This window comes from Aquila chrysaetos, chromosome 12 (genome assembly GCF_900496995.4).
Source record: "Aquila chrysaetos chrysaetos chromosome 12, bAquChr1.4, whole genome shotgun sequence".
NCBI classification, from domain to species: domain Eukaryota; kingdom Metazoa; phylum Chordata; class Aves; order Accipitriformes; family Accipitridae; genus Aquila; species Aquila chrysaetos.
Window position 1 is genome coordinate 8,528,091 of NC_044015.1, and position 27,698 is coordinate 8,555,788.

General features: G+C 53.6%; 1 protein-coding gene across 2 annotated transcripts in view; it reads left to right on the top strand.

Annotated features, from left to right (window-relative positions):
- LMX1A (LIM homeobox transcription factor 1 alpha) overlaps positions 1 to 27,698 on the top strand; it is a 47,128-nt gene that overhangs the window by 12,408 nt on the left and 7,022 nt on the right. For both annotated transcript variants that reach the window (XM_030033891.2, XM_030033889.2), the window contains exon 5: positions 26,839 to 27,071. In XM_030033891.2, the coding sequence (XP_029889751.1) occupies positions 26,839 to 27,071 (233 nt within the window). The remainder of the gene's footprint in view (positions 1 to 26,838; positions 27,072 to 27,698) is intronic.

Sequence of the window (27,698 nt, forward strand, 5' to 3'; positions counted from 1 at the left end):
CTTGTTTCAACTCTGGCCCTAGGAAGGAGGGTTAACCAGAAAGGAGGAGAGGCTTCCTGCATACATTACCTTGAGGACATTAAAACTCAAGTTGATGGGAGGTGCTGTTAGGAAGATGGATTAGGAGAAAGTAATGGGAGAAGACATCACAGATGGGTGAAGGGCCATGCACGGGGAAAGTAGGTCCAAGTGAGGCGTTTACCCTTGGCAGGGGGAAAACCACCCATGGCAAGGACGAGATTTTCTGGCCCCAGCTGTGCAGGATGTGTGTGTGATGGATGCCCTCTGCTCTGCAGCTCCAAACCCGGGCAGCACTGATGGATGGGTGCCAGGGTGCAGCAGGATCTGGGTGGCTCACCCGCTCTGTCTGGTGTAACACGCTTCTCGCAGTGCCCGCCAGAGACGCTCCGGGCTGAGGAGGGTTGCCGGCGTGCCCGCGCTGGCAGTCTCCGACTGGGTCCTAGCAAGAGCCAAAGCGTCTGTGCCCTTGGCAGGGTCTTTATGGGAGTTTCCTCTGCAGCACCAAACTCACTTTTGCACCTTTTTTTGGCCAGCTGAGATGTGGAGCTGAGACCCTGAGCAGTTGGCTGGCGCGGGGCTGAGGGAGAAGCGCTCTTTCCCCAGATGTGCTGCGCTGTGAATCTCCGCCAGATCCCATTTTTAGTTTCATGGTAAGGGTTTGCAGCAGGAATGACTTCTGGCTGAGCACGCTGGGCTCCTGCCCACTCCCAGCGCTTCACCTTTCTCCTCCTCTTGCCTCGTGGTGAAACTGTAGCTCTTTATGGCTGGACTGAAGATGCAAGAAATGTGGTCAATGCTTTGATGCTGGGCTATGTACAGGGACACAACTAGCTTCATGGGACTGTTTCTCCATGGCCATCCAAGTTCGGAGGCACTGATGCCACCCATCCTTATCCAGGCAGGGTAACATGAAGTGATGAATCTGGCTGCTAAACCAGAGAGCCTAAATCCACCCTGCTCTGCTGGGAGGGCCCATCCCCATCCTCCAGAGAAAGCGCAATTCCCTTGCCAATAATGTCTTTATGCTATTTCCAACCGCGTAACAAAAATCCCAGGAACTCCCTGAATCCTTGGCTTTTGAAATAAATATACCCTCACCTCGAACCGATTTATTTTTGCCTGTTTCAGGCACTTCTGCCTCCAAACATCAACTTTGGTCCTTCCCTCCCTGGCCTGAGGCCTGCAGAGCACTGTTCTCATGCAGAGCAGCCGCTGGCCTCACCTCGGGGTGATGCTTTGCAGGTTTCCTTGGTTGGCTGGGGAAGTGCATCGGGCATATTGCGGGTGAAAGGTGCTAATGCAACGGAACCCAAATCTACATCTTCTTCTTTAGTGCCTTCGTGCTGGAAAAGTGCAGCAAAAGTCAACCGACAATGCGTCTTGCCGAAGCTGCATTTTTTTTCCATAAGGATTAGTGGTTCAAGAGCGGGGATTTTCAAACTGACAAGCCCTTGGCAGAGAAATAATTATAGGCTTTTTATGCTTTGTGTTTCCTAAGTAGTTCTAAATGACTTTTTCCCTTGGGGTATTTTTTTTAAGTCCGCAAAAAGAGGGGAAAACTGTGTATTTCCTCAGTGTCCTTGAAAATATACAAGATGTTTGTGGAGACCATTTAAGTTTCAGCTATAAGATTTTTTGTGTGTGTCTGTTTGCTTTAACCACATCCAATCAACTGAAGTTTCTTGGCTGATGGTGCTTCAGAAATGGATCTTAGCAATGGGAGATGGAGGGAGATAGATGTGATCACTTCTCGGCCATCTCAGGAATGTGGGTTTTGCCTATGCAGTATATTCCCCAGGGTTTTTAGCCCACTCCTTGTTGTAAGAGAGGATTTCTGGGTCTAGTGGAGCTGGTTTTCCCCATCAACATCCATTATTTGCTTGCGCCAAGTTGCTGCACATCCCGCTGGGAAACCCTCACCCTGCCCCTTTCATCAGCATCCCGCCTTTCCATCCGGCCTCCAGCTGCAATTCCCGGGGGCTGTGGAGCCCAGCGGGGCTCACTCAGCCCAGCCCTCCACTGGGTCCTGTCCTCGCCCTGCACCTCTATCCTGACTGCTTTGGCCAGTCTTTTTAATTTTAAAAAAGGCAGTGTGATGTGAAAAAAGCCCCCCGGCGGTAGCTGAGGGCAGCTCCAAGGCACACGTGAGCTCATGCCTTCTCTCCCTAGCAAAATTCACCTCCTATACGTTTCTATGCAAGCCCTTAAGCAGGTACCCTAATTTTCTGAGCTCACCGGACATCTCCGTGTCACAATGTGTTTTACCATGGCTCAGTCCCAGCCTGGAGCTTTTTGCTCCCTACTTTTTTGCCCCTCCCTGGGAAGAGCCTCCGGAGGATGCTGTCCTAAATCTGAGCTATCCTGCACCTGACCAGGGAGGGGGCTTCCATCCATCCATCCCTGATACTAAACACTGCTTGTGATGTAAGGGGGGACCTGGGAGAGGACCCCACTGGCGTTTACACTCACCGCAATATAAAAGGGCAGCACCAGGGCCCGGAGGGGCTGCGTTATTGCATCCGCTGTCAGGGCAGTGCTGGGGCATTCCCCTGGGATTACCGGTGCAATATTCCCACCGTCAGCAAGGAGCAGGGGGGGCAGGCTGCTGTTAATAACAGCGTTGCTCTACCTTGGCTTTATTAAGTGAGGGAAGCCTCCGTTCCTCACGCCCCGGGCATGTCTGGGTCTGGTGCTTCACGGCGAGAGGGAAGGGGTTGGGAGCAGAGAGGGGGGTGGGGTGGGGAGATGGTGTTTGAAGTAATTAGAGCTGCTCAATGGAGAGGGGAGAATTGCCAAGAGGGGTGGCAGTGATACCTCAGTGGGGTGTCCTGCCCCGACCTGCTGCAAAACCCTCCTGTGGGCTCTGTCCAACCTATGGCATTTAGTGAGTGGGGTGGTGAACTCCTCTCTTTTCCCATTCTTCTGTCTTCTGAAGACCCTTTTAGGGTAGCTAAAGTCTGGTTGAGCTTGTGGGGAGGCCACGATGTAGCCCCAGGGCTTACAAAGTCCCCTGTGCCCTGCAGAGGGACATTGTGCCAGGAGGGGAGCTGCCTGTCCTGTCTCTCCTCTGCCCCAGCCATCAGTTCTCAGGGGAAAGGGTTTTTTCTCATCTTCCCCTGTCCAGACGCTGCGAATCCCACTAAAACTTTTGACTGGAGCAGGGATTACGTGCTCAGGTTTCAGCCCTTGTCTGTGAGTGGTGTAAACTTTCTGCTGGAGCTCAAGTGACATTTTGTGGGAGATAGGAGAGTATTAAGTGTTGGTCCTTGCAGATAAAAATAGCTGCTGGCCCGACGACGTTTTTTGTCGTCTTGTCACTGGTCTGACCTGGCTCCATCACCTCCACGCTGGGGCTCCCAACCCGGTCCTGCAACTGCGGCCTGACCCAGTGCGGTCCCGCTCTGAGCGTCCCACCAGCCTGTCACAGCGATGCTCTCCTCCCGTAAGCACTGTGGCTGGGACGGTGCTGGGTAGGCTGGAGGGCAAACTGGACCGGGAGCAGCAGGTCCTGCGTTTGTGCTCACAGGGACTGGGAGGAAACGCTGTCCATCCCGCTCGCTGTGAGCCTACCCTAACCAAGCACAGCATCCCCCTTCCCTGAAATCAGAGCCTGTGGATCAAAACAGGTACCCCAAATTTGCCATTATGGCAAACCCCGCTGCTAACGTGGGAGCCCTCCTGATTACAGGAGTCCTCATGTGTGCACACGTGTCCATCTGTCTGTTTTTCCCGTTGCTGTGTTTCAGAGCTGATGTTTTCATCCTGAGGTTATAGCCAGAGCTGGCTCGGGGCCCCTCAGCAGCATCGGCAGAGCTGACTCTTGCCGCTCCAGAAATGCGGGGCTGGGGCCAGTCGAAAGGAAAGGGAAGGAGAGGAGGAGGAGAAGGGAGCGGCAGGGTCTGGCTCACTGCTGAGCTGGGACCAGATCTGCTGCTGGGAGAGGCTCTCCCACCCTGCCTGCCCTGTGCCTTTCCCGGGCTCCACTTCAGAGTAGCATCCACCCGTTCCACCTCTGAAAATAGCCAGCATGGCTCTGGAAGAGCCTGTGTGCAGCCAGCAGGATGGCAGCAGGGACAATTTCTCCTGGTGTTGACCCTTTCTTTCTCATGGCAGGGCTGGGAAGTCCCCAGGCATTGGCCTCTGTGGACTGGGCATCTTTTGAGGATGCCTCTATTCTATCTGCTTGTTCTTTTGATGTCCACCAGAGCATCATTCTCCCTAAGGATCTCTTCATGGACCTCCTAGCTACATAGCCAGGCTGTCTTCAGTGCAACTTTTTAATTGCAGTCCTTAAATACCTTTCTCAAACAAGTGAAGGCTTTTGGGAACAGCAGCTTTTCCAGATTCCCTGTACTCTGCTTCAAGGCCCACCCGCCGCTGGGGGATTCATCATCTTGCATGGTGTCATCCATCAGCTGAAGCGTCTCTCTCGTCAGAAATAAGGAACGAGGTCCTCGTGTGTCTGGAGCCGAACCGATGCAATGGCACTTGGCCACTTACAGTAGTGGGCGATTACTGAGCCCCTGCCAGGAATTCTTCCAGTGGGATCGGGAACGCTCTCGGGTGTTAAATTTGTCCTGCGGCGTGTAACCTCTAAGTAGAGCCCATCGTGTTTTGTAACGGATCATATGATGCCGGCGATGGCAGCCGCCCGCCCTGCATTTCAAGGTCAGTGCTGAGCTCAGGGCTGGAGGGGCAGCTCCTGGCTGCAGCCTCGCCGGGCTACCGAGCCATCTCGCAGGGCTCTCTGCTCCCTCCTGGGGTAAAGCTTCGGGTGCCTCGGGAGCTCGGGCTTGGAGGTGGAGGCTGTTTTGCTCCCAGCCGGTGAGGCTGCAGCTCGCATCTCAGGATCTCCCTTTGCAGGGTGTGCTCCTGGGATCAGCGTGGCTCTGGGATGCAAACCATGCCCGCGTCTGTCCTGCAGCCCCGTGAGGGTTTCTCGTGTGCCACCCACACACTGTCTCCACATCTGGAAACCACTGTCCCTTAGCCAGAGCCTGTGCATCAGGTGCGGCTCCATCCCCTGAGAGTTTTACAGAATCACGCTAAGGACAGGACCTTCCAGCATACATATAGACAATATTCCCTCGTTCTCAGTGCCTCAAAGTACCTCACAGTAAGGACTTCATCTTGTATCCCTGAAGCTGGGGGAACTGCTGTGCAGAGGAGGGTTTGCTGGCAGAGGTGAGGTGCGCAAGGTCTTTGTCTCGATGGACAACCAGCGCAGTGCTGCTGCTGCCTGCTCTGTCCCTTGGCTTCCAGCCCCTCGTGGGAAAGCACGGCCATCCCCATGGGAAGAGTCTCCCACGGTCTTTATCAATAAATAAATATTTTAGGCCCATCACTGTATCAAGCGATTAGAAGGGACTTTTTGGACAGGTCGTTAAATAAGAATTAGCGGGGGTTTAAAATATTAATGGGCAATTGGCCCTCGCCAGTTCTCTTGTTACACGAACGTTTCATTTATAATTTGGACCCAAGTTAGGATGTGCTGAGAGATGCTCAGCCTGCAGCCTGCGCACGGGGGTTAACGTGGTGCTCTCTCCTGCCAGAAAATAATAAAAGCCAGGGACTGTCTAGGGATCATGCGTGAAGGATTAGGAAGAGGATATGCACGGGCCTGTCTGCAGCTGGTTGAAGTCTCGCGCAGAGGGGTAAGCCTGGAAATCATTGCTTTCTGATGGCTTTGAGGGGGCCAGCACGGAAAGGGATCTTGTCTCCTAAAACCTGGGGAGCTCTGCAGCCGCCGATGTTTTTAGTGGGAGGCAGTGAGTAGATCCTCTCTCCCTGAGAGGTGTTTGTCCTGGTTGGGAAGGAGGAAGCACCGTGGGGCAGATGCTTCTGCCTCTGCTTTCCAGGTGCTGCAGTTTTTCAGTGTGAGTGGAGGATGCTGGGCTCCAGGGACTGGGGTTTTCCACCTTTCTACAGGATGCCTCATCAGATCTACAGGTTCTGCTGGGAGCGTGGCTTCATCCACAGCATTATCTGTGGCTTTTTGGTTTTTAAACCTCCAGGTCCCAGAGTCAGGGGATTCAATGAAGTCTTCCCCTACCTTTCAGTAGGGAGCACTTCTAGCTCTCTGGCTCCAGGGAAAGCTGGAAGATGCTCAGGTCTTGCGTTTGTTTGACTTCTTGACGTTGGCAGTGCTGTTCCCTGAAACAGTCACCTCGAGCTGGCTCGGGAAGCTGGAGTCGCATCTCTCTGGGTTAGCAAGTGCACAAAGATTTCCTAGCATCAGTTATTCAGCATTAGGATTTACCTTGCAACCACCACACTCGTGGAAGTTGTCTGCTGAGATGGAGGCATCCGAATTCCCCAAGGCGAGTCAGGGCTTTATGGCCCTCAACCAAGAGGAGCACGTTGCATTTGTGGCAACTATTAATTGCTTCCTGAATTTAAAAAGCATAAACAAACTCGCTTGCTGGGGAACGAGTTACCCGGCGCATAAATGCTTTGCCATTAATGCATGGCTGACCCTGACGATGATGTGAGGACCAGAAGAGCTTTCAAAGAATTTACCAGAAACCATTTCAGGGGAGATTGTGTGTTGTAAATCCTTAAGTAATGGGATGGAGGGAATTAGACTAGATAATAGTTCGCAGAAACCGGACACGATTCCCATTGAGGTTCTTGAGATCATTAGAAACATAGCCTGGTGAGGCGAGGCCACCATGTGTCCTTATCCCAGTGACCGACGAGTGAGTTTACAACCTGGAAAATGAGATTATCAAAGATTATCAAAAATTATAAAGATTATTATTTGTTTTACACGCTGCAATAACGAGTGACGTTAGGGAGCAAAACAGGGTCCTGTTATGGTTCCTGGAGGAGCAGCCCAGAACAGGGCTGTTTGCGCTGGGCTGAGGATGCCCGTTGCATCCAGCACCCATCGCAGCAGCACCAGGGCACCTTGCAGCCTTTGGCGTGGGTGTCTTGGGTGGTCCTATGCCTCTGCTGAGCTCACCACAGCTCAGGGAGCTGCTTCAGGAGGACTTTTAGCTGCCATAGCAAGGGAGGTGGTGTCCTATCTTGCTTTCATGATCTGCCCTGATGTATATGTCCGTCTCTTCGCTCCTGCCATGAGCTGTCCTAAAGCTGTTTGCAGGTTTCTAGGGGGCCCCAGCCCCTCCCCACCAACTCCCCAGCCCATGCATGGGGCTGCTGAGCTATTTCACAGGTAGATGCTGGCGTGTGGGGCTGTTTGCTCCCTCCCCCCTCCAGCAACACCTTTCATTTGCTTGCTACCTCCGCTGGTTTGCTCTTCCTCAGGCTCCCCCTGCACCGGAGGGATGGGGTTGGGTGAGCTTTAGGGATGCCGGTGGCTTTTGGTGACAGACCTGCTTTTACCATCTGGGGCACGTGTTGGGTTTTCCCCAGACTTTTGGAGATGGTGCCTGCCACAAATTGCTGGGGAGCTCGGCAAACAGAGTTAAACCACTCTCATTTGAAAGGGCAGGCATGGGGAAAAAAAAAAAGTTTCGCCTGTGGCAAAAAAGTATTTCCCAAATCCAATATCTATGCAATGAGGTGTACCGCGGTGGGAGTTGCGCATCCTTTCATGGGGCAGTGCTTGCAGGGAGAGCAGTCAGTGGCCAGGCTGCCTCAAGCCGTAATAATAGTCTTGCTGGCTGCCTGGGGCAAGGTGCTGGTGCATAAAACATCAAATCTAGTGGCTGATATTCGGCTGCCCATTAACGTCGCCATAGCAGATCACATCCGGCTTGTGGGGCCGCCTGGCACATGCACGCGTCCGTGATGTTTTCAGGATGACAGTGCTTGACGCCAGAGAAGGGCTAAGTCTAGATTAGCGTTGGGGTGTGTGTTTTTGTATCTCCAGATTTCACTCCCTCCAGCAGGACGGAGTTCAAAGGGCTCTGGCCTTCCTGGAATAGGAAATGGCAGGATCCACCCCAGAGCCTTTTCTCCTCTTGCCCAGAAGGGTCCCACCCCAGCTGAGAAGCCCTAAATCCAGCTGGGTGTGGAAATGGGGGTGGAAAGGTCCATGCAAGGACCATGCTTCGTTCCTACCACTCCAGTGCTGGTTGTTCCCCTTGAACATGTGTGAGGTTGTGTTTGATCTGGGTCTGAGCTTGGGGTTTGTCTTTATTCTCCTTTAGAAAGGGGAGAGAAGAAATTCAGGAGGCCCCAGCAGGATGGGCTTGGAGCAGGGCGGCTCTCGCTCCACGGAACAGGCGCTGGCGTCCAATTTTCTGTCTCACTTTGTTTAATGGACCTGCGAACCCATTGCAAAGCCAAGATTGCACAGGCGAACACCCCGCGGCCAGATTGCAGGGTCTTGCTTAACCCAGCGCTGCTGGGTTTCTCCCCACAGTTTTCATGCAAGGTCTCGGCTTCACCTTTTCACCAGTGAGAAACTCCCCAGAGCGGCACGGCCGACCCTGGGGGACAGGGTTTTCTTCTGGAGGTGAGTTTTACTCAGCCTTATAGATGCTTTCTGGCGATACATAGGTAGAGTTGGGAAGCACCTTGTGACAGCCACTAGGATGGAGAGGTTGTTTTGCACTGCAGTGAAATGAGTCCCCTGCTTTCTCCCTCTCAGGAGGTGGCTTGGAGGCACCTTTCCATGCTGGTGACATGCGGGTCACTCTTTGCCTTAACTGCCCCGGGAGGTATCAGCTCAGAAGGTGTTCAGCAGGTTGGCAGGTGACGTCATTAGGCTTCAGTGGTAACACGCTGTGGAAGTAAGCAGGCAGAATCTCTCAGCAGTTGGTTCCCTAACCAGGGGCTCTGTATTGCTTTGACTGGGACTCTCTTTGTGCTCAGATGGTTTTCCTCCTCATGCATACCTTCCCCACAGGCTTTCATAGCGGACTCGAGCAGGCTGAGGCTCTTGGGCAGGCTTTGGCTTTCTGCCTGCGAATACACGGCCTCGTGGCCTGAGGTGACATTACCGCTGTGTTTCAGCTTTGTGCGAGTCCTTTCCCATCTCTGCATCCTGCAGAGGACTTCCAGGGACAGAGGAGGTACCTGAGGGAGGGGAGATGCTGTAGAAACGAAGGCACGGTGGCCTGGTGTGCCACGTCCATTGCCGTGTCCACTACCCTTGCCTGGTGGGTCACATCCCTGTCTGGCTTTGGGGACCACTGGTCCCAGAGGCAGGGAGCACCCAGTATGGATTTTTTTCTGGGAAATAAGGGGAAGAGAAATACAACATCCACATTTGCAAGCCACCAGGGACATCTCTGCAAGAGGAGGTGTGGAGGTGCTTGGGATGCAGCTTGTGGAGGAGCTGGGGTGAGTTTTGGAGGCTTGGGCTCCCCTTCGCACCAATGCTGCTGGGAGAGGCTGTTTTTATCTGATGTTTTTCACCTCTCTGCAGCGGAGGGTGAAGTGTCCCCCCGCCTGTCCTGGCTGCTGGCAGGGCTGTGCAGGCAGGACACGGGCAGGGAAGGAAAGGAGGAGAGGATAACGCCCCGGCTGTGGGCCCTGGCCATTTCTGGATGAGTAGGTCATCTGGGTGTGGGAGGGGAGCCGGTGTCCAAGCCAGCCCGGAGAGGCTGAGGTTGGGTGTATGTGCGATTTGGGGGAAAGTGAGAAGGGATTTCTTAGGCGAGAGGAATGCAAATTTCCTCCTTCGCATATGTCTCCCGTTCTTCCAGTTTGCAACAAAAGTCATCAAATTGCCCAAGACCTGGCAGCAAGGACAGCCCGAGAACAGCCCACAAATCACAGGAAAGCCTCTCCCCTCCTCCCTGCCTGCCTCCAGATACTTGTGCATCAGGAACCGCTTTAATCTCCCTTTGGGCGATTTTGGGTTTCCCTTGAATTGGTTGCACTTTTAAACCCTCCAAATGGTCCAGGGAAGGGCTGGAGTGCTCAGACATCGTGGTTGACAGCAGCCATTTGGAGGAGACACTGTGACGTGGCTGGCGTGACTTTCTTTTTCCCCAGGTGGTGGGGACAAGTGGCAGTGACTCAGGTCCTGCTTGGTCCGCCTGAATTATCAGGCACTGTGAGAGGAGACAGCGACTCCCAAGGATGCTAAGCTGGGGAAGACCAGGGTTTGGGAGTGTAGGGCTCCAGCTGAGAGGCTAAGAAGCAGTTGTGTCTCAGGACGAAGGGTGCTTTTAATGAGCCCAACCCTTTCCTTGCAATCCTGCCGGCTGCTGTTTATTATTTGGCAGAAAGAGCCATTGGTGAAGCAGAGCTGCAGAGATCAGGGGAGCCTTTCCGAGCATTTCTGTTCACCCTGTACACCATGGGGATGGGCAAAGTGCCTCCCGCCCCTGTAATTGCAAGGTTAGGATTGCTGCTGAAGGGGTGTTTCGTGCCGTTTCATCTGTCTCACTTGGGGCTCCCAGAGCAGTATGAGAGCAGCTGCAGCCCCACCAGCCTCCCCCATCAGCGCTTGTACCCTGCCTGGTTTTGCAGCCACCTGGTTTGCACCAGGAGGTACAGGTCCTTTAGGATCCCCTTAAGAAAGGCACTCAGGTTACCCCATTTTGGTCATTTGAGTTATTATAGGATTTTCTTACAAGAAAACAATTCTATCCACCTTATTATTAAGTGTAGACTAGCAGTGATACCAGGACTAGGACTGACAAAGTGTCCCACCCTCAGGGTCCCTGCGTCGTCCCGTGTGCCATAAGACAGTGACGGTGCAGCTTTCTCCAAGCGGTCCAGGGGCTCGTGTAATGGAGGAGACATGGGGGGACTTTGTGCTGGTGGATACACGGCGTGCCGTGAGCGAAGGCAGCAGCGTCTCTGCAGAGGAGGACAAATTACTTCTATGTACAACTAGGGAGTGGGGGTCTCCTCTAGTAGCATGAACACAGCCGTTATCTCTGTGTACCAACTGCTGTCCCTCTGCCTTGCCCGTCCGGGGTGAAGGTGGCAGCCCTCTGCCACCTCTTCCCTTCCCGTATGTGGCTGATCCACCTGGGAACCAGGGACATAGCCGCTGCTCAGAGGGGAGATGTTCGTGTGATGGGGCTTCCTAAGCCCAGGCAGGGAGACATGGCTCCAGATGAAGTCCAGTTGCATTTAACAGTTCCGCTTGAGCTATTATTTTTTCCTACCCCACCCCGGCAGGATGCCCTGCGGATCGCCGATGTGCGGTACTGGTCCTTCTTCAACTCTCCCGGTGAAACCTTGCGGACTGCCCCACTCGCTGAGCTGCTCGTGGGCAAGACCCATGACCTGGCTTGCAGGGGAGCCAGTGGGCTGGCTTCCTTCACCTGCCCGACACGCTGCTCCCGCGCCGAGCCACTTTCCGCTTCCCTGCTCCTGCCTTCCTCCTCCTGCTGCAGCATCTGCTCCGGATGTTTTTCCCCTGGACTGCAGAAGCTGTGTTTTTCCAAGCTGAATTTCCTTTGGTTTTTTTTGGTTTTGATCTCTCCAGGGTCCCCTTCAGATTGTTTTGCTCTGTTCTATCCTCTCCAGTTTATTATCTTCTGCTAATGTTATTAACATGCTAATTAGTCCCTAATTGCAAATGCCAATGAAGATGTCAGATAGGGCTGATACTAACCCTGATCCTTCACATTACTCTTTTTCTCTGAATTCTGCAGATTACTCTGTACCTCTCCCATCGTCTTGATTATTTTATCTGGTTTGGCTTCACAGAGGGATGCTCACATCTGCGTGAGTGTGATTGCTCCCCTAGTAAAGACTTGCTGAGATTCAGCATAGGATGGTTTGTGAAACCCCCAGGGCCAGGTTGGCGATGGCTGTAGCTCTGAGAGGCGTTTTCTGGCTGGTCCTAAGGTCTCATCTCAAAGGCAGGGTGCGTGCCTGGCTCTCCATGGCACCCCCCTTGGGAGGCAGAAGGAAAAGGACTTTGGAAATTTAAAGAGCGGCATTTACCATCCCGCCTATACACTCAACCCTCTGGCTGCTCAGGCGTTGTGCAAAGGTCTTCCATGACTATAAATAGGCAGAGAGGTAGGCAAAGAGATGGTGAGATGGGATGGGGACAGGCAGCGAGCCAGCTTTGGCCGGCATCTGGAGCTCTCATTGCCTTCGTGCACAGAAGAGGTGCGGTTTGTTCCGGCCATGCTGCTTTCGTCAGGCAAAGTTTGCCCCCGCAGAGCCTATTTTTGAACACAACCCCCCCCTGGTTACCTCTTGGAGGTCCCGCAAAGAACCGGGGCCCCGGCTTACGGCGAGGTGCCCCGGCGCTGCTGCGGGACATCGAGCCACGTGCTTCAAATAGCTCTGTGCAGACGTGGCCTATGGAGATGAAATGTGGCTCTTGACCGATTGCGAATAAATCAGGGTCAGGAGCTTGAATGCTGGCCAAGAAACCCAAAGGGATAAAATATAGCTTCTCTACAGACTGTTAGCAAACAGCACGTGGGCTGAGATCTGCTAGATAAATTTATGCGCTGTGAATTGTTCACCCAGCTGTAGTGGAGGGATGGACAGACCCATGGAGAACTAATAACCATATGTGGTGGACATGCCTTCAGTGCTGACCTTTAGAGGGTTCAGCAAGGCTGGGAGGTGGCACGGTGATGTCTTCTTAGGGATGTCACTGGGAGGGAATGGACACACGTGTTGCTTGATGTGAGAGGGGGGGTTTCAGGCTGCCTCTGCCTTGCATGTCCAGGAGACAGACTGGCAAAATAAATTAACGCTCTTGACCTTGGTTTTCCCATCATGTCACTTGACGTGAATTGAGGATAAATACTGGACTCTTTGCCTTTGCCCGCTCAAGCTCGTAGGACTTGCCAGCCTGAGAGCTCCCATTCCTGATGCAGCCCAGGGTTTTCAGTTTGAAATGGGAGGAGGTAATAGGGAAATAGTGAAAAGGTGGGATTCTCACCCAATCCCAAGTCGTGGGCATGGGGCCTCCAGCACCACTGTCACCCATTTCAGGTGAAACGCCGGGAGCTGGCACCACTGCCCCGGCCACGGGGGCTGCCTCCTTCCACCCCAAATCCCTTGTAGCTGCAAAGAGGAACATTGACTTCATGTTGGGATGAAATGTCCTGGCGGCAGAACCAGCTCCAGGCAGACCGACTTAATGAGCCTTTGGGCTCGGTTCAATTGCTTTAAACCAGAGAGATGGGCCTGAGCCCAAAACACGCAGCCAAACAGCCTCGTACTTGTCCAAGCTGCAGAGGAGCGTGAGCAGTTCGTGGCTGGTCCCTCCTTTCTCTAACCAGGCATCTGCTTCCCACCCTCCACCCCGGGACGCTGGATGTGTGCATGCTGTCATCGGATGCGACTGGCTTATATATCGACAGCTTATATGTCAACATCTTCTGTATCGACATCTCTGTCCTGGCTTTAGCTCAGCTTGCAGGGGGGACCTGACACCCCCGTGGGTACCAGACCCTGCACCACGGGTCTGGTTATGGGAGGGCGACCGCTTTGGTTTTTTGTCTCATTTTACCCCAGCGCTGCAGGGGGAACCTCAGTTCCCCTGGCTGTGATTTAGAGAAATGTGGGGGAAAAAAATATCCCACATTTGCGGGGAAAAAGCATTTCTCCTGGATGCTGGGCCAATCCTACACTCCCAGGCTGGGCTGGGCAATCCGCCTTCCCTAGGCTGCAGGGGATATCGAGGGGCCTGCGGACTGTCTCTGCTTTCTGGGATTTGCAGCATCATTTTGAAGTTGAGAGCTGGAAAGAGAAGCTATTCCCAGGCTGGGCATCTCCTGCAGCTTGGGAGTCCTCCCTGGGATGGCCCAGCCGCTAGCCGTGCCCAGCATCAATCCTGCGCTTTTGCAGCAGGGTGGTCCGTGTCCCGGCCCCAGCAGGCTGCGGACGGGGACTCCCGCCTCGGTGGCTAATCCAGTAGCCATCCCCCCGCCCCCCGCCTTGCTAACCCCCTGCGCCTTTGCCTTGGGCTGTGACTTTTGACACGGGCAGGACACATTTAACAGTGTGCTCCGAATGCTTCGCCAGTGGCGATCCGGCGGGTTGCGAGCTGCGGGGCCGTGTCACAGCTCCTGCCGGAGTGACACCAGAGCTGGCGTCACCGTCCCAGCCGGTGCCGGGGACCCTGGTCCCAGCGGCAGCCGGGGGCAGATCGGAGCCACCAAAGGCTGGTGCGGCTCTCTGTGTGCGGGGTGAAGGATCCCCACCGTGACTCGCACCGCTGTGCGATTCAGTGATCTCACTTGTTCTTTTAAAAGTTATTTAGACTGCGTTGGAGCAAAACACAGCAAGTTTTTAGCACTGACTGATTTTTCCACCGAGACGTCTTTCCTTTCTCCCTGTGGCAGTGAGGATTTTGACAAAACCTCCCAAGGAAACCACAAATAAAACCCAGAGCAATGAAATCAGTGTGAAAAAGTGTGACGTGGTGCTTGGGTTGGACGTGCCCCTTGCTTTTAGTGAGGCAGCTCAGAAAAGCCCAGCACTGCACAGGCAAACCCTAAAGACATTTTGGGGGAAAACCTTCTTTTTTTATTTTATTTTTTTTAATTTATTTTTTTATTTAAAGGATGTGATTTTGCAAGAAGGTGTCATCGCGGTCCTTTGCTCTGTGGCCAAACACCCCAGCGTGTACTCCTTTATCATCAGGGTCTAGTCCCTCCCTTAAAAAAAAGGCATCTGCCAGCTTTTCCAGAGAGCAGATATTGCTGGGACAGGCAGGAGAAGCGTGTCCACGCTGCTGCCCAAAGCCACTTGCTTATCACACACCAGGCAAAAGAGTAGAACTAGAAGGGACACCCCAACACCTAAGCAGCAGAAGGGAGGTGTCTTTCTTACCCCACCCCTGCCCCAATGAGCTGGTGCATTTAGTGTTTCAGTGAAATAAATGAGACTTCTGCTGGGGATGGATGGCTTTGGGGATTAATGGATCTAACCTACTACCTGGACACATTTGTTATTGCTGCTGGTGGCATTTGTGGTCTCCCTTGTTTGCAGTCATTAGGTTCCAGAGTGAACGGTAGGCATGGGGTAGTTTACACTTGTCTCAGGTGTGAGGGGACAACCCAGCTTTAATTTAATACCCCTCAAAGATGTTGCCTTCTAGCTGGAAAGATTAGCAACATCATTTTTGCTGTTGTCTTCCAGAGGGTCCTGCTGGGGGTTTGCAGAGCCCTAGCCTGACATTGCCGCTCTGTGGGCTCCCGTCCCACCGGCTCCGTCTACTAGCACATGTTTTGGGGCCAGGAGAGCCTTCTTCCAGCTGAAGGCGTTGAGCCATCTTCCACGAGGGGTTCGCAGCTAATTGGTACAATCAATATTTGTTTTGCAAATGCAATTGGAAGGAAAGAGGGATTGAGAGTGCCAGAAATTCAATTGACCTGTAAAAACAGATACTGTGTAAAGGGAATCCTTTCCCTGCCAAGCAAATATTTAGAAAGGAGAAGCAATAAAATGAATAAGCAACAAAGTAATATCCTGCCTCTACGGCCGCCGGAGGCTGCTGGGAAGGGCTGCGGCCCCCGACGCTGCGATAACCCTGAGCAGACGAGCGGCAGGAGCCTGTTTCCTAGAGAAAGCATGTTTGCTTTTACCGTCTAATCCATCAAAAGCTCATCCTGGTGCCTCGGCAGCGCTGGAACCTGTCTCAGGTAGCTCGGCAAGCTGGGCACCGACCCCGCACCCCTGCAACCACAACCACAGCACGAGCTCAGTGGTGGCACAGGGGACAGGGCTGTCCCTGCACCCTTGTCCCCCCTTGTAGGGGTCTCTACTCTTTGCTCCCACATCCCCACTCAGCCTTCTCCGGTGCCCCGGTGATGGGAGCACGCCAGGAGGGCTGTGGGTGCTGTGGGATGCGAGCAGTGCTGTGGGGCAGAGCATCGATGGTTTGTGTCTGGAAGGAAATCCCAGTGTGTCAGTGCTCAGCCTTGGTATGCCTTGGTGTGAAAATCAAAATGGTTAAGGAAAAAAAGAAGAGATTTTTTTTCAGATCAAAAAGCTCCAGAAAAATGTTTTGGATAGGGAGCAGTGAGATGGGATCCAGCCAGGGCTTTTGCCAAGCAGGAGCAGAGTGCCAGGGTCCCTCTTCTGAAGGTTGCTCAGCATCCCTGGGTGCAGCCTTTCGGTACCCAAGTGACTTGAACCAGAGAGGTGCCCTTGGGTTCGTGTCTGAATTGAAAAAACTGTGGAAAACAAAGATTTTTCAGAAAAAAACCATATAATGTATATACACACGTGTGCGCACGTGTGTGTGTGTGTATACATACATATAAAATAGAGCAAGTAGAAGGAAGGGAAATTATTCTATGGGAAAACTCTCAACCAGCTGTGGTGCTGAGCACCTTTAGGTCAGTTTGGAGCCTTCTGAGCATCTTCCCCCCCATGACGGATACTGACCCCTCTAATTAATGTCAGGATCTGAGACTGCTTCTTGTTTACTGGCATCAATCAGAGCCTTTTTTGGGGGCATTCATGGCTACCGAAGCCAACTTGAAATGTAGTTGCTACACAGAAATCAAAAAGAGGTTTGGATTCCATTGGTGTAATACTGAATTTTCAAGAGAGTGTTGGCTGAAAATGTAGACTTCCCTCCCAGACTTCCCCAGACTGAAGAGGAAAAAGCTCTAGAGAAGGAAGTGAATTTTAAACACATTAAATTTTCCCAAGGTTTTATCCCTGTATATTATGAGACTGAACTCCTCTAGAATGCTCAATACCTCTGGGGAGCTGATGCTCAGACCCACAAAAGGCAGAGCAGCTCTGCTTCTCCACGCATGAGATGGCATTTGGGAGCAGGTCGCTTGCCGGGATCACGGTCGGTGAGCTGCCCATCCTGGCTGCCCATTGCCGGGCTGCCTCTGCCGATGTGTCCCTGGACCACCGATGGCATAAGACCCCCCCCCCGCGCACCGTCATCTGTTATTGCAGCCCTGTCTCGGGTGCCGCTGAGGTTGCAAAATGTGCCCCAAGCATTTGTTTCTCCCGAAACCCCAGCCCGAGAGCACACGCTAAAAGAGAGCTGCAACATGAGCTCAGCCGAGTGGGGGGGGGGGGGGGAAAGATGGCTTAAATTTAATGTCTTTTTAGATGCATATTTCCATTCATTCCAGAGCATATTCCTCTGGCATTTCCAGCGCGCTTGTTTAGCCGAGTAGTTAACAAACTTCATCGAAACACATGTTATAGTGCTCTCTAGTGCACGGAGCTATGAATGAAGGATGCCTCTTTTGAGATATCTCGATGTGCAGCACAGCTTTTGCTCCGGAGCAGCCTGTTAACCACAACAGCTGCTTCCCATTGTGGAAATGCTTTTGAAAAAAACCCAACCCCATCCCAACAACTTGACAACACGCGCAGATGATATTTATGCAAAACCCCACATGAGGGTGAGCTGGGGCGCATGGAAATAAAAGATAAGGCAAAAAATAACCCAGCCGGGAGACTGCTATCTCCCCGCTGGCAGCGCCCGGTGTGCTCCTGTGGATCTCGTGTTTGCCGAGCCGGACCGAAGCAGCTGGTCTCTATGTCCGGCTTAGTTTACTCTGTTTAGTTTTTATGCAGCCGAGCGATTTTTATAGCTGCTGGAGCGCCGGGAAGCTCGACAGGATATTGGCCGCCTCCTAATGAGAGTTTGCCGCGTTGGCACGTCGGCACGAACGCCCCGTGAATTTTAAACGCCTGGGAAACGGCGGCTCCCGCGGCCCCGTCCCTGGATGCTCAGCGAGCCCTTGGGGGGAACATAGGTTTTCTGTTTAATAAAGGAAAATGCAAGCCTTGATTGTAGCCTAGGAGACTCAAGAGCAGCCAGGAGCCCCAGAGTCGGGGCTGGACCCAGTGCACATCCACGCGCACTGCCCTCAGTGGTGATGCTCCAGGAAAGCCCCCCAAAAGCCAAGGGAGCCCGTGTGGCCCTGGGCAGTTGGGGATTTGGGTCGTCCTGAGCGTGAGGTCAGACCTGTGGGACCAGGCTGGGGGTGGACTTGGTCCCCTGGATTTGCCCGATCCCTTTGTGAACCTGTTGGTACAAGGTGGTTGTAAATTTATGGCATCACTGTATGGCATCGCTCCTCTGCTGGGAGCGGGGCACTGGATCAGGTTGCTCAGGGCTGGGACCAGTCGAATGCTGGCTGTCCCCGAGGAAGGAGGTTTCTCCGCTTGATATGAAAGCTCTTTCTTTTGTTTTTTTGTAACCCTCCTTTTGAAATTTGGAATGGAAAATAGAAAGATTTTAATTTTTGGTTTTGTTTCTATTTTCATTTTCCATCACAGGAGGTTTACAAAAGATTCAGACGCAAATACAATGACTTGCAAGAGGGGGTACCCTAAGCTGGAACAGAATGAAAATTGTTCCTTCCCCCACGGTGGTACAGCACGTCGAAAAACCAGTGGGTGTGTAAAATCCTCGAGGGGATAGGAAAACCAGCCCACAGGATTTTTTAGCCAGGATTCCTGTTTCTTGGAAAGCAAAAAAAAAAAGGTTTCAAGATCATCACGTTTTACCCACAAAACGAAAGACAGGAACAGCATTTCCTTTTTCCTAGTTATTCCTGCCCCGCTTACAAAGCCAGCCAAATAGGGGTGGTGGTGGCGATGGCACATCCTCTTGCTCCTGGTGACTTTGCTTTTCCATCATTTGCCTCCCCATTAATCTCAGTACAAACAAAGGCTCTGAAGAGACAAGCTGAAAAGCTCCTGGGGGTACGTTTAAATCAGTCCTTTCTAATAATGTCTGTCGACCTCTCTGTGGAAGCGCTGCTCCCCAAGGAAAGGACACGGAGCCGCGGCAGCGTGCTGAAATATGGTGGGGTGTAATTAATTCTGACCTCTGGCTCCCGCTCACTCACTCTCAATATTAAATTTGACTAGTGATATTGTGGTTTTTCAATTATCCTTGTTTTCTTGAGGGCACGGTGCGGGGGGAGGGGGTCGCTGCTCGAAATTCAGCTTGGTGGGAGATGCATCGGCCGGGATGCGGAACTGCCGTGCCGTGGGCTGGATGGGATCAATCCTTGGGTCGTCTCCATTGGGATGGTGTTTGGGCTTGGACACAGTGTTGTGTGTGCCTCTCTCCCTCCCACCTGTGTCCCTTCTGCCTCCAAAACCAGATGCTCGATCGGTGCTGTGATGGGGCCAGCTCCCTGCCCAATGCTACATGCTGTTATGGAGGGAGGGGGGCACAAAAAGAAGCAGCCTTTAGGGAAGTGGAGAGGAAAAGCAGCATTTTGGTCTTGTTCTTCTGGCGTTGCCCAGGAGGTTGCTTTCTGGCTGCTCCTGAAGTCAGTAGTGGATTTTTCTCAGACTCCCTGAGGGCCTGGAGGAGACCCAGAGCCATCAGCTCCTATAGGACCTTGTTGGTGAAAGTCTTATTAGTATGTCCTTGATCAGAAATGGAGCAACTTAAAGCAGCCTTAGAAGCCATGCACTTGCTTGACCTTTTATTTTGGTGTAGAGAAGGCTTGAGGGTTGCTAGTGTATTTTGGCAGCGGCTGTTTGCTTGGAAGGCTTCATTTGTCTGTTTATTTAACCCTCTCATTCTAGCAGTGCCCCTGCGTGTCATGGCGTGGTCTCTGGAGGGTCCAGGGTGTGTTAAGTAACCGCTTTTGGACCTCATCCAGGAGGCAGGGATGAAGGTGCCCTTTCCTGGGAAAGCTTGGATGATTCACGTGTAGCAGAAGGAGGGTTAAACAGCCCAGTGCCAACGCCCTCCTCCTCTGCTGCCCCTCTTTCCTCTTTGCCACCACCTCCCCAGCACGTCCCTCCTTACTGGTGTCCTCTGCCGTGGCACCAGGTGCCGGGAGGGGATGTGGGACCTGCTTAGGTGCCAGTGAGCATCGGGGCAGGAGCTCATTTAGGGATGCTCCTACAGGATGCCCATGCGTGCACCCTCCAATTTAGCCCTTCCAAAGCCTCTGGAGTCCCTGGACAGGGCTGTCCCCCTCCTCTGCACCCCAGTCTCCCTCCTCCATGCCCGGCTGTACCTGACAGCGGCTCTGCATTTGAAAGCAAGCTGTGCTTGTTGGCATCTACCGCTGTGACGGGCTCTCCAAGGCCGGGAGGTGTGCAGGGCTGGGATGCGTGGCAGAGCAGGATGCTGGATGGGGAAGGACCATCGGGTTTGGACCCTGAGAGAGCTGGGTTAGGTGAAGAAAGGTGAAAAGCAGGACTTTCAGGCTTCACCTCCCTTCCTCGCTTTCCCCAGCCTCTCAGAGAACACAGCCACCAGCCAACCGCTCAGGGTTGGGTTACCAAAAGGCCAAGGTTGGCTTTTTGGACTCCCCGTCCCCGGTTGCCAGCAGTGGCTTGGCTGGGCCCCGGGGAGAGCTCGCACCCCGGGGCTGCGGAGACGAGCTCACGTCAGCCCCTGGGATGAAATAAGCCCATCTCAGCCCGGTTGCCATGTCCCCTCGAAGCATCGGAAGACGCATTCAGGCAGCAGGAATGAGAAGGGCTTGAGCTGGGGGGAGGGAGGAGAAGGGAAATTAAAAAAAAAAAAAAAAAAAAGGAAAACACCACTTGCTGCAAAGCGAGTGAATTCTCCAATAAACCCGAATCTGCTGAGAATACATTTTACAAACATGCAGCAAAGTTCGCTGCTTTTGTTTGGGCGTTTGTTAAGCATTAACTAAAGAATGCCATGGTCCAGCCTGCTCGGTGTGAAACCTAATTCTCCCCCTTTCTGGAGCCATGGCATGGAGTGCTCAATTTTTTTCTCTCTGTAGGACTGCAGCCTTCTGGTACTCCAGCCAAAAAACACTCATATTTTAGCAAGCTTAGCCCCGGCCCCGTTGCCAGGCAGTAAAGCGAACACTTGTCCGCCTCGGGGGGAGGGAGCCGGGAGCCGGGGAAGGGTCAGGAGAACAGCCCCAGGGAAAACATCCCTTCTCCGTCCCACCGGAGAGCTTGGGGTGCGCGGCGAGGGAAGGCGGGGGTGGCTGAGGGTGCTTTCCTCTGTCAGCTCGGGAGCCCGGAGACCCGGGGTGGGTTCGGAGGTCCCTGGGATCGCTGGTGCCGGGTTGCCCTCCGAAAAGCTCTCCCCATCCCCAGGACATGCCAGCCTGCTCTGCGCAGCGCTGAGATGGACTCAGCCTTTTCCTAGTTGCTCCCGTGGCCTCGGCACCACTCCTGCCGGGGCCGAGGGTCCACGTGGTCCCCCCATGGCTGCGGCCGGGGATGCCCTTGCAGGCACCCCGCACGGGGCGGGGGGGTGCATCCATGATCCTTCCTTCCTGGCAGTGGTCCATGCCCCACGAGGGGTGACGTGAGCCCAGCAGCAGGAGGACAGCGACTCGTTCCCAAGCCATGGGTCCAGGGTTGACAGCGACTGGCATTTTTCCACTGCCAGCCCGTCGTGGACTCGGTGCTGCCATCCCCCCCCTTCCAATGAGTGACAGTGAGTGAGGAGATGACCCGGTGCCAAGACAACTCAATCCGGCGTCCTCGCTCCCCACAGAGCCCCGCGGCTCGCCGCCGCCAGCCTCCTCCCGCGCCCCTCACGCCGTGCATGGCCATCGGCTCATCCCCATGCCAAGGTCACGGCTCCGGAGGGGTTCACAGCTTTGCTTTCCGGAGACGCGTTGGTTGGGGATGGCTGTGAGCGTGGCCAGGCTGGAGCTCCCTGCACCTCCGATGAGTCTGTTGGGGTCTGCTCAGTCTCCTCCTGGGCCGTGGTGAGAGCAGGAGGTGAGTTGGTCAGGTCTCTGCACCGAGGCGCTGGAAAACCCAGCATCCCTGCGGATACATCTGCTGTGGGCAGGGAGGCGAGCAGGGCAGCTGCCTGCACTGCTTCGTAGGAACCAGTGCCAACGGTGCCGGTCCCAGCCCACGGCCAGGAGCCCGCCGGGTCACTCAGGGACTGCCCCTGCCCCTCTCACCACATCCCCGGGGCAGGCTGGCGCAGGCGGGGAGGAAAGCATCCCTCCGCCTGGCAGAGCTGCCTTGCCTCACGTGCCGCCTGAACCAAGCCTCTGCGCGGCGTTTGAGATTTGTCCGTCAGTATTTAATATCGGCGTCCCTGACCCGCCGCCCCCTCCCCGGGGAGGCTTCGAAGGGCCGTGTTTGTATGCGGCGCACGCAGACAGACAGCAGCCGGGAAGCGCCCGTCAATCACAGCCCCTTTCAGCCTGTCACCTCAAAATAAAGGGAGAAAAAGGGGGTGGTAGCTCCGATGGGAAACCAGGGCTGCCCGCGCCGCTCCCCCTCCATCAGTGCCCCAGGGATAGGATGTGCCACCCCAGAGGTGGCTTTGGCCACGTGTCGAAATTTCTAGGTTTCAGCGATGCCGCGCGGATGGGAAGCCCCAAAGCAGAGGTCTGGGGTGGCTTTCTCAAGGAAGAGGATTTGCGCGGAGAAGTGGGGCTGTGTCCCAGGGGAAGGGGGGATGTCTGTAACGCCAGCTAGCTCGCTTGGGGGTCTTCCAGCAGAAATGTTGCGGTTTTGGAAATGACAAAATATTTTGTTTCCAGATTTTTCTTGAAACCCACCACTACCACCTTTCTGTTTCAAAAATGGATTGTCATTTCAAAAGGGACCTAAACTTAAAAAAAAAAATTTAATGCAGATTAATCAATACAGGAACGTTTTTAAGATCAGAAACATAAGGTTGTGTGTCGTGATAAAAATTGCTTCCATCACCATATTTTTGTTCTAATTCTTCTGAAGTTGGGTGGGTTTGTTTTCATTTACAAATATTCAGTGTTGGTGCTTCGATGTGGCTTTTACTGAGCTGCCCGTGGCAGGCTGGGTTTCCACCGAGCATCACAGAGTCACCCTGTCCGGTGCCCTGCCCCACGCCTGCCAGCTTCATATGTGGTTAAACAAACCCAAAGGCTGCCAGCCAGGCCTGATTTAGCTTTTGAACCCCAGGCTACGGAGGGGAAAAAATAAAATCTACTGAGAACTAAAGCCCACAGCATCCCTCGGATGGCCAAAATGAAGGCACTCCCATTGCAATTTAGGGGTTGGTAATTTGTTCTTGGTTTAAAACCTGTTGAAGTCCCTGGGCAGAGCCTGTCCTTCTTCTCTTCTGTGCAGCCTCCTGTAGAGAAATGTAATCTCGAAGTCCCCTTTGCAGCTGCAGAGGGGCACAAAGAGGTAGAGAGGGGAGAAAAGATGGCATTTGCTCTGCAGCCTGCTGCTTGCAGCAGGAGGGAGCTGGGCCCAGAGCTGGAGATCCCAGAGGTGGAAGAAAACGTCTCTGGATCCAGGCTGGTGTGTCTTACTCAGGCAAAAAATGTTAAATTAATTGCTAAATCTGGCGCTGGAAGAAAATCTTCCTTCAGCCCCATCTCAGGCTGACCAGGGGTGTTTCAGCTGGGTTATCCATGCAGGGGGTGTCCATGCTGGAGTTATCCTTTGTGGGACTACCCCTATATGGGATTATTTCTGAGTGGGATTATCCATGTGTGGGGTTATCCATGCACAGGGTTATTTATGTGTGGGGTTATCTGTGCATGCTCTTCCTCCCCAGTCCCTCTAGAGGAGCTGGTACTGTCCAGGGCTGGTCCAGGGCTGTAGGGATGTGGGACACCAGCCATGCCCTTTGCTCTCTCCCCATTACTACCTGTGGTATGCTGCAGTTTTTATGCCTCTGACCTTTTAGTGCCTAAGATCTGGGTTTATTGTGGGTTTATAAGGAGCTCTTTACGGTTTCATACTGTGGAAGAGGTTTCATGGGAATTTCTCTGCATCTCACGTTGCCCAGGGATGGGGAACTCCTGCATTGGGCAGTGAAAGATGCCTGGTCCGTCTGGCATCCGTCAGTGGGAGCTGTTGGGGACTCAGCAGTTTGGAAATAAAGTCATCTATTCAGCGACCTAAGTACGGCTTTAAGTGTCTAATATTAGGCAGCCATTTACCTAAATCTCACACCTTCCTGTTTTGCAACACGCTTTGGGCTTAGAAACATCCATCGCTCGGTTGGTGCTGCTGTGCCTAATTGACAAAGGTTTATGGCTCTCTAATCAGTGCCCTGGAATAGAGATTTTGGGCACATTCATTTGTGAAGATTACATAGCAGTAACGTAATAGCTTATCAATATTTTATTACTGAGAGCAGTTAGTAATCCCAACAGGTAGGGCTTAAACTTCATTTAAGCAGAATGGGAATGTGTTACCAGATGAATACAAATCGCCTCTACTTTGTCATAAAAGAGACATAATTAAAGACGAAATGACTACAGAAATATTAACACAAGCCTGCATTTCTCAGAGCTGGAACAAGAAAAAAATGACCCTTCAGAAGGGATGCTTTCAAGGGAATATACATCCCTGTCCTCCCAGGGCAGTCACAGGTATGTTGGGAATACATACGGCTTAGAGGAGACAGACAGTTGTATGTAAACGTTGGAAATTAAAGTTGAATGTACAAAAATAAAAGCTACTAATGGCATTATCTGGAATTATAAACTCCCTAACCTCCACCTTTTATTTGATGATTTTCCACTTTCTGTAGTGACAATAGTGTTTTATAAAAGCTTTATAACACCCCTTTCCTACTTCTTGGGGGATGGTACAATTTGCTGAGCCCACCAAGGATTTGGCTGGCACAGGGAGAGCGCTGCACCCCATCCCTGTGCTTGCTGCCACCGTTTTGGGAAAACCTGGGAGGGAGTGGGGTATAGCCCATGTGCCGGCATGAAGCGTCCGTGAGAGGACCCTAAGGTGGGAGGGAGCCGACACCAATAATCAGGGTAGATTTGGCGGCCCCATTCCCAACCCTTCGAGCCCTCGACACCCAGCCCCAAAGGCTGGCAGGCACCGCTGGCAGGGTGGCAGTGTGCCCTGGCACCCTGCCAGCTGTGCGCACATCTGGCGGGCAGCTGTTTCCCTCCAGAGCTCGGCGCTCACCGGCCATGGAGCGGGGCACCGGGAGGTGATGCTTTATGGCCAACCTTGCCCGTCGGCGTGGGGAGGCAGGCGTTATCCTCTGCTCCTGCACATATCTGCCCTCCTCGCACCGGCGGGACGTGCTGCCTTGCCAGGGCTTGCTGGCTCCACGCAGGCAAGCCCTGATCTCTGATGAGACGGGCACAGATGTGACCAGCTGCTGCAGACTCTCCCGGGCTCGCTGCCTACGCGGCAGAGCCTGCCCGTCCCCCTCCGGCGGTTTGCACAGCTGACCGTCTTGTTTATCGGCTATTGGGCAACTAAAGCTGTGAAATGAAAAGGTGAAATGAAGCCTGGCGGGGATTTCAGAGGCTGCGCATGGGCTGCAGCAAGATGCATGCCCCTTTGCTGCTGGGGAGCTTTTGTTCAGCAGCATCTCTGGTGTTATGGATGCCTTTGCCTTGGGAGCTACCTCTGGGGCACAGACACGCATGTGCTTTGCTCTGCCCCCCGTCTCCTTGTTTTATGGGCTATCGAGCTCATCACAAAAACTTTTTAAGATTATCCCATTTTCTGATGGTTTTGCTGTGAGGGTTTTGCATACATCTGGTCCTCTCCTTGTTGGAATGGGGCTGACTCAGCGCTTTTCACTTCCTATGTGTTTTCTTGTAACAGCCAAAAAAAGAAAGGATTGAAAGCCCGGTGGTGGCTGCAGGGCTGCCCTTCCCCTCCCCAGCCAGCCAGCCCCCTGGTCCTGCAGGTCTCCCCTAGAGATGACACATGGGACATGGACCATGGAGGTGGGAGTTACGTGGGGCCGGTGGAAGGCTGGATGCAGTGCTCCCCATGCAGGTCCCTGGGGCATCTCCGGGCTGGGACACGGGCGATGCTCGGAGATAACCTCTGCAGGATGTGTGCTGACTTCTGACTTCTCTTTCTGGGCCAAAGTCATCAAGACAGGACTAATAATGTCCAGTTCCCACAGATATTTAGGACGAGGCTGGGTAAACAGTGATTTTTTTCTTTATGGGGCCCAAGCCAAAACCACAGATATCTGGGGGTGGCAAAGAGGTTCTGGTTTGGTACCTTCAAACATCTCTACCGAGGGAAACATCCCGTTCACTTAAAACATCCAGCCTAGGGTTTAGCTCCAGGTGCCTCCAAGTCCTCCCAAGCCAACACTGATGCTGTCACCCCCACTCTGCTCGCCTCAGTTTCCCCAACTGTAAATCACTGATCATACTGAGCTTCTTGGTAGGGACACTTAAATTCAGAGCAAGAAAAGCTCTACTTCAACCTAAAGTGTTATTTCTGTCATTATTATTATTATTGGTTTTTAAGTATAAAGCCAGTGTGTTGAAACCTGGGAACTGTACAATTAGGGATGCCTCAAACACTGTCACATCAATGTCAAAGAAAAAGCTGAGCTTTTTCTTTTCCTTTTGACACATCAAGTCTTCAGTCTGTCACCAGCCTTAATCCAAAACTTGCTGCCATGGAGGTTGTTATGATATATTAGACATGCCTGATGTGTTTGCAAGCAGGAACGGGGCTGTTCCACTGACCTAGGCCAGAGGGACGGGGTGGTTTATGGGTGACCGACTGCGCAGGTGCTTTCTGCAGGTGCTTGTTGAGAGACATGGATGAGCTCGCTGGCTCCCATTGCTGTCTCCAGCATCTCCTTACATCTGGGTGTGAGCCAGAGACAGGTGAACAATGTAGGGTTGGCCTGATAATACTCATGTAGATGTGGGGCGTCCCATGTCTTGTGGTGGTGGTAGCTGGACTGTTGGGTTTGACACCTGTTTGCTTTTCACCTGGAGCGTCCGGACGTTGGGTCTTTGTCCGTTGACTGCATGCACGGTAACAGGTCAACCAAAAATGCCAAAGCTGACCCAAAGGCAGCATCCGCCATTGGCAGCGGGCAAGCTTGCAGCGCGTGCCGTGTCGCTGCAGGGTGCCAGCACCGTTGCGCCCAGCCCCTCAACACAATCAAAGCACCAACGGGGTGACACAGTGATCCTGTGCCGATGCCCATCTGCCCGCCACGGGTGCCCCGTCCCTTGTCCCCAACGCCACACCACCCGCCGGGTGCAGCCGCAGTGCTGCCGGGCGTCCCAGCGGGATCTCCTCTTACTCCCCCAGGCTCTTCGCGGTGAAGTGCGCCGGGTGCCTGGAGGCCATCGCACCCAGCGAGCTGGTGATGCGTGCCCAGAAGAGCGTCTACCACCTGCGCTGCTTCTGCTGCTGCGTCTGCGAGCGGCGCCTGCAGAAGGGCGACGAGTTTGTGCTGAAGGAGGGGCAGCTCCTCTGTAAGGGCGACTACGAGAAGGAGCGGGAGCTGCTGAGCTTGGTGAGCCCGGCTCTGTCGGATTCTGGTAAGGGGCCGCCCGCGCCCGGCGTCTCCCTGGCTGGTCCCGCTCCGAGGCCCCCGTGAGCGCGGTGGGGTCTGGAGGCGAGGTTTGGGCTCACTGCCCTCAACCTCTGCCCCATGGTCCGAAGGGGAAAGCTCTATCAGCACTGTTGCATCCTCCAGCCAGAGTCTCTCCCACCTCGGCGGCAAGGGCGTGAGCGGGGACCTCGGCAGCGGAGGGGCTGTGGGGCTGGAGGATGCTCTGGGGACCGTCCCATCTCATTAGGCTCATTTCTGTAAGGGTTTGTGCTCCTGGCCTGTGCGGGACACCCGCACCCCATCCCAAGGGGTGTACACCCTCCCGAGGCATGGAAGGGAGAGCAGTGCTGGCCGAAGGTGACATCTCCCACCTCTTTCCCCAGGGAAATGAGAGTTTTTTCCCTAAAAAAAAATGATGGTCCCAAGCATCCCACTGACTACCTTGGGCTAAACCATCTGTGTCCCTCCCCTGTGCCTCACCGTCCCCACCTGGGACTCTGGAAAGGCTGAGCGCAAGGAGCGAGCTCCTTCTGCTGTGGCCACCCTTTTTAATACCGAGGGGAAACTGAGGCACGGGGCTAAAACATGAGCTGGCAGCAGGGACCCTGCAAAT